The following is a 7,119-nucleotide window of genomic DNA, read 5'->3' as shown; positions in this document are numbered from 1 at the left end:
GCAGTATGTCCTTGTACTCCTCCTTGGTCACTTCTCTCTTCTGGTAGAAGGGTTTAATGGCCAGCTTCACCTCCTCCACAGCCCGTTCTTGCATGTGCAGCTTCTTCATGTACTCCTCCTTTTTGGTCTTCTCAGCAGGTGTTTTGGGAGTAGCGGTCCTTTCTTCTGAGTTGTTGGTGGTTGGAACAGCTAGCTCTGAGACTGTAGCTGGCATTGTGGGCACTGGTGCCAGGCTCTGTGCTGTACCGCAGCCTGCTAGGGGAAGGGTCCCCTGCAGGATCAACTGGACTGAGGGCTGGCTGACCAGTGCATAGGGCAGGATGCTTGAGGGCTGAGCCAAGGGTGGTGGCATGTTGGGGCTGTAAACCTGGGCAAGAATACCCCCTGCTGAGTTTAGAGTCCCAACAGCTGGAAGCCCTTCTGCCCTGGGAGCACCAGGGGGCTGAGAAGGATCTGCATCAGGTAATCCAGACTCCTGGGGCACATGGATGGGAGGGGGCAACTCGGAGAATGGTGCCTGCTGAAATCCTATGAGGGCCCTGTCCTCTGCATCCCAGTCTCCTCTGGGGCCTCTGAAGTGGTGTCCCTGAGGACCCAACAGACAGGGAGTGTGGATGCCTTGTAGTCAACCTTGGATCTCTGTCCAGGGCTGGGGGGCTGCGCTCTGCTTCCTGCAGGTTCCAGGTGACTCTCTTCACCAGGGTGCGGGATCGCAGCAGTGAGGCCTGGGCCACAGCATCCCTGGGCCTGACTGCTTCCCACCAACTCGCACTCAACACCGGTCTGTCCTTTGTCATGGGCACCACAGCTGGGACACTAGGAGTTGTAGTGGTGGTCTCTACAGTGTCTTGCCTGAGCAGACTCTGGTCTGATGGGGCCAATGCCTGGGGTGCAGGCTTTGAGATATCTTCACTATGAATCGGTAACACCTCCTTTTGGATGGTAGGTAAAGTACTGTCTTGTGGAAGGCTGGCTGGGGGCAATATGGGATTTGGTGGGAAGTCTCTCTCAGGGGAGGAGTCTGTACTCTCAGGAGAAGGAGGTGAGCTCATGTCATCAAGCTGGATGAAGAAACTTCGGAGGGATGTTCTTTACTGGCTTGCCTCCCCTGGCTTGCTCAGCTTGCTCTCTTATAAAACCCAAGATTACCAGCCCAGAGATGGCACCACCCACAAGGGGACCTCCTCCCTTGATCACTAATTGAGAAAATGCCTTACAGCTGGATCTCGTGGAGGTATTTCCCCAACTGAAGCTCCTTTCTCTGTGATAACTCCAGCTTGTGACAAGTACAGACGTCTACTTGCTCCCAGATGCCTGCCCTAACCAGGGATGTTCTCATGGTCTCTGGTGCTAATATGAGCCATAGATGTAGACACTGACCCTTGCCGGTACATGGCCCTCTGGAGCAGCATGGGTTAGGACTTCACCAAGGCTTCAGGTGGCAGGGCTGGCTACTCACAGGCTTTTCCTCTCTCGCCTTGCTTTTCTAATTCTGTCTCTCCTCACAATGCTCAAACTGTCCCGAGTCTCTTCCTCTCCCATCTGTCCACCACATACTTGCACACTGTAGTGGCTCCTGCTGCCGGCGGGCCATTCATGCCGGGAGAGGCTCTGGGTGATCTCTGTGGGTGCCACATGGCATGGCTGCAGACAGGCCTCTGTGTGTGTTGTGTGGTGGCAGGGAGGTTTGTCAGCAAGGTCTTCTTACAGTGTCAGCCAGGCCTGGCAGCACAGGCCTTTAGTCCCAGCTACTCATCGGGGAGAAGAGTCAAAAGTTCCGGCTAGCCTAGGTAATTTTCCCAGACATTGTTGAAGGATAAAAACACAAAGACTGGAAATGTCGCTCATTGATAGAGCCTCTGCCCAGGGTGTGCAAGGCCCTGGTTCAATTTCCACGACTGTGAAACAAAAAAGGTTTCCTGTTATGAGTCGATTACCGATAGAAGAGAGGGCGCTGTGTGACTGGGAGCAGGTATGGGAGACTAAGATGCACTGTGCCAGTCGGCCATGCCCCTTGGCTCGATTACTGTTTAAGACTCAGTGGGTGAAGGTGCTGATCTAGATTGTGCCCTTCACTCCCCAGTCTCCTTGACTGACATTCTAGAGAACACCTTATCTTCCAAGGTCAGTTCTGAGCTTCATAAACCTTTCAGAGGTTTAGCCCTTTATCATCATGGAGGGAAACATGGCAGCATGCGGGCAGACATGGTGCTGGAGAGGTAGCCGCGAGTTCTGCATCCTGACCTGAAGGAGACTGTGTTCCACACTTTTTCAATTCCATTAGACTAAAGACTAAAAGGTCCCATGAACTTGATTTTTAACTTGCTTGTCAATCTGCTAAATTTTGGAGCACACCACTTATTTCTTCACCTGAACTAGGGTTGTTTTGTTTGCTTGCTTGCTTTTTGTTTAGTTTTACTTAATTATGTATCCCTGAGAGTTAATCAACTACATTTAAAATATATTTGTTTTTAATTATTTAGCATTGACATAGGGCATGCAATTTGGATTACAAATTGTGCAAATTCTGGTACTATCTTCAGTACCTTCGAAGGCATTGGGGCAGCAATATTTTAACATCTGATTCTGGATTGGTGCCAACTCCAATACTACCAGACAAAAACGGATGAGGAGGGAAGCCTGGGAGAGAAGAAAAGAGAGTGAGAGGAAGGAGGAAGGGAGAGGGGAGAAAAAATGATCTGCAATCCAATATAAGCTTATGGACCAAAAATCGAAAACATACGAGGAAAATTAGCCAACAAAATTAAGATTGTAAAGCTAACAATGAAAAAGATGTATTATTTTGGTTTAATAAGCCCGGTAGATCTGAAAATGACTCTAATTTATTTTTATGTTCTGAAATAAGATACAGAATAAAATAATAATTTTTTTAGAAAAGAAAAAAATATAAAATACATAAGAACAGTGAAACAAGACCAGGTGGGCGTGGCAATGATTCAGTACCAAGGGGGTCCTCAGTGCCTCCCCTGGGAGCTGGTGACCCCCATGTAGCTTCTGTATCGTCCAGATGACTGGGGGGTCCCACTGTTTTGGCCTCGGCTTTCTGATAACACCCCATTGAGGGATTGGGAAGTAAGGTAGGAGAGCTGAAAGCAGTTTAAGTTGTTCTCCCACCACATTTTGCTCTCCCTGTTCCACAAGCCCCTGCTAGGCTGACTCCCTCCACTAGTGCAGGCAGCAATTGGGCAGAATGGATCAGTTAAATCTGCTGCCTGAACTGATATCTTTTGATGGCCATTCTCCTCTTGCTACAGACACACTTCATCTTCCTTGATGATTTGGAGCTCCTCTCTTAAATCTGGAAGGGGATATGAGACTCTATGCAGAGAGTGGAAGGAGAGCTATGAATGGGGGAAAGGATTGAGAAGTAGTGGAGTTGAGGTGGGAGCTTCTTGGAACAAGATCCACATCTTGAATAATAGATGTTCAAATCCCTTGCTAGAAGGTCCGTAGTTCCAGCCACCCATGGCCCTTAGCATGTAAAATACGGACTCTTCGGAGACTTTTGTTTTTAGGTTGACTATAGCAGGAGTTCTAAGACAACAGAAAAGATGCTTCCCAATGTCTATTACATAAGTGAGTCACCTTTTTAAAGAGCTGCATAATATTCTACAATGTGGATGTACTGTAAGTTACTATAACAGCTATCCATTTTCGTCTCTAGTCCTTTGCTATTACAGTGCCCCTATAAATATTGTGTGTATATCTTCCATTACATAGAAATAGTGTTTTAATAGAGTTAGCTGGAAGTGCTGACAGATGTTCAGCAAGACAGCTCTTGATGATACAGCAATCAGTTACATTGGGCCTTAACTTTAGAAATTCTAGGATCGGTTACAGAGATAACTTTATAATGATTAATGATTATAATTATATAATAACTTTATAATTTCTTTGCTTAGCAGGAGACCCTGGCAGTCTTCATTTGCAACAATGTTTCTGTTCAATGCTACTTCAAAATGATCCAGTAAGCTGCAGTTCAGATCTCCAAGCACAGCTACTGGATAGAACTCAGAGCAGGAACTGTGAAGTTCTGTCCTGCCAGGCTCCTGTCTCAGCACTGCCAATTTTTACCTATATGACAACTTTTATCTTTAGGCCTATATGAAATTATGCCTTTTCATCTGTAAAATGAAAATTAAGTAAGAATGGGACCAGAGAGATGGCTCAAAGGTTAAGAGCATGTGTTCTTGCAGAAGACCTATTCCATTCCCAGAATGCACATAGTGGTTTGTAACCATCTATAAGTCTAACCATTCCAGGGGAGTCTGGTGCCTTCTTACCTCTGTGGACACCAGGCATGCGCACAGTGCACAGACATACAGGCAAATCATTCATACACTTACAACTAAAAACTAAAATAGCTTATAGAAACTAAGTAAGAAAGTGATTTTTGGATAGTTCTTGGTGTGTAATAATTGTTCAGTAACACCAAAAGTTTTCACTTCAGGTAACAACGGATGCTCAGTTTTCTCCTTTAGATACCAAGACAGTATCAAAGCAAAAAAAGTTTTATGTTTTTTTTTTTTTAAATCCTTTGCTGTGTTTAAGATGGAATTCACGTCCTGGTACATACAAGTGTTCTACTGCTGCCTAGAAATTTCCTTGATTTAAAAAAATGTCAAAATATGTACATAAGTATAAAAAAATGTATAAATGTCTTAGTCATTGCCTGTTGCTATGAAGAGACCTCATGACCAAGGCAATTCATATAAAAGGAAGCATTTAATTGAGGTTTCCTTACAGTCTTAGAGGTTTAGTGTATTAACATCATGGCAGGGAATATGGTGGCATCTAGGCATGTGCGAGAACAGTACCTGAAAGCTGTATTTCACTCCTTAGGCACAGAGAGGGGTGGGGGACTGGGCAAACATAGGCTTTTGAAACCTCAAAATGCACCCCTAGTGACACACTCCTTCCTATTCCAACAGGGCCACAGCTCTTAACCCTAATCCCTTCAAACAGTTCTACTCCCTGGTGACTAAGCATTCGAATCCATGAGCCTGTGGGGGCCATTCTTATTCAAACCATTACTTTTAACTCCCTGGCCCCATAGGTTTGCAGTCATGTCATAATGAAAAAATACATCCAATTTCAAAAGTCCCCATAGTCTATAACAGTATCAACACTGTTTAAAAGTCCAAAGTCTCTACTGAGACTCATGGCCATCTCTTAAATGTAATCTCCTGAAAAATCAAAAATAAAAAGCAGGTCACATACTTCCAATATACAATGGCACAGAAGATGCATTACCATTCCCAAAAGAGAAAAGGAAGCATAGTGAAGACATACTGGACCAAAGCAAAACTGAAAATCAGCTGGGCAAACTCCAAATTCTGCATCTGATGTCTGATGTCAAAGCACTCTATCTCCAACTCCCTTTAGCTTTGTTGGCTGCAACAGACTTCTTTCTTGGGATGGTTCCACATTTATTCTACAGCTTGCCTTGTCAGCTTTCCTACAACTCTGGCATCACCAACATCTTGGGGTCTCCAAGGCAATCCAGGCTTCACCTTCACAGCTTCATGCAGTGGTCTCTCTAGATCTCCATGTAGGGAACACTCCTGACTCATTCCTGGCTTCAGTGGCTTTCCTTAGCCATGGAGGGAGATTCTACAATCCATTTCTGGTATCCTTGACTCTAAAGTCAGAACCATGTGGCTGAAGCTGCCATGATCTTCTATTTGCTGGGCCTGGAACATGGCCCCTCATTCAAATACATTTTCACCAGCTTTCTGCTTTCTATGGTTTCTTTCACTGCCTAAAATTTTCCTTAATCCCTTTTGACAAACTGGCAGCTTAGTTAAGTGGGGTCCTCCCCTGAGGCCACCATTCCCTTTGTTCCATTTAGCATCAGGCTTTTCTTTAAACTTTATCCAGAGCACAAGACTCTTAGCTCCATTATACTTTCTGGTGCTCTAACTGCGCATTCTGTATTTCTCTCTGCCCCACTTGCTTCTTTTCATTGTAGAACTAAATAAAAGTGACCACTAGTGACACAGTCAACACTAGGCTGTCTTGAAATCTCCTCTTCCAAGGCCATTAATCCATTAATTCTTCAATTTATCCTCCAGGAAATTTTTAGGACAAAGTGGCCATATTCTTTGTCAAAATATCACAAAAATGGCCACTAGGCCACTCATTTTTCCCCTCTGAAATATCTTGAGTGGGTTCCTATTGTTCAAATTGCCCTCAGCACTGTCTTCCATGTTCCTACCAGGACGGCATATTAAGCCCCACTTAAAATCTCCAGTGTCTTTTCTAGTCTAAAGTCCCAATTTTTTCCATATTCCTCCAACAAATGGAATGGTCAGGAGTGTCACACAACACCCCAGTCCATGGCACCAATTTCTATTTTATATATGTCATATGGGGCCCATTCTTATTTAAACCACACAATGAATTAAACCACTGACCTCCAGAACTAGAAGAGAGTACCTTATGCTTATCAAATACTAATTGTCCCCATTCAAGGTAGTATAAGGCAGGAATTTTGTATGCATTGTCTATTTAATTTTAACAAGAACCCATAGAATTAGATATCACATCCTCACTTTGGCGAAAAGACCAAGGACCTAAGAAATTAAATGACATGTATAAAAGTGTTGTCTGTGTCATGTATTTATGAAAACAAGAGATTTCCAAACTGCTTTGTATTTTTCTAATGACATCTCACTTTCCTAAGGCAGAACCAGTTTACAACGAAAGGTTTTAAATGCTTAGAATTGCAACTTTTCTTCGGGGGTTCTGGAAAGGGCCATTTTATCTACTAGGCACGGTAAGGATAATGGTTACAGTCCATAGTCCCTTCAGAGACACACAAGATATGTACCAAATCCTTTAAATTCATGGGGGAAAACCTGGGTGTGATGGCGCATGTCTTTAACGGTAACACTTGGGAATGCAGAGACTGGCAGATCTCTGCAAGTTAGAGGCAACCCTGATTCACATATCGAGTTCCAGGAGTACATACTAAAATCCTGTATCGAGCCCCACTCCTCCCCTCAAAAAAATCAGGAGGAAAAAAGACAACTTCTATGCTGAAAAAAAAAAAAAAGCCCTGTTATGCGTTATTAACATATCCATCCGTGTGGCAAT

The 7,119-nt window shown here is 44.2% G+C and overlaps 1 protein-coding gene across 1 annotated transcript in view; it reads right to left on the bottom strand.

Moving 5' to 3' along the window:
* The window catches only part of LOC110317541 (PHD and RING finger domain-containing protein 1-like), a 7,977-nt gene extending 6,925 nt beyond the window's left edge, over positions 1-1,052 (bottom strand). Inside the window, 3 exon segments of the mRNA XM_021192023.1 lie at positions 3-384; positions 436-563; positions 565-1,052. Of these exon segments, the coding sequence (XP_021047682.1) occupies positions 3-384; positions 436-563; positions 565-1,052 (998 nt within the window).
* Positions 1,053-7,119: the final 6,067 nt, after the last annotated feature.

This window comes from Mus pahari, chromosome 3, assembly GCF_900095145.1.
Source record: "Mus pahari chromosome 3, PAHARI_EIJ_v1.1, whole genome shotgun sequence".
Classification (NCBI taxonomy): domain Eukaryota; kingdom Metazoa; phylum Chordata; class Mammalia; order Rodentia; family Muridae; genus Mus; species Mus pahari.
The sequence above is the reverse complement of the archived record's forward strand: the minus strand, read 5'-3'. Positions and strand labels throughout refer to the sequence as shown.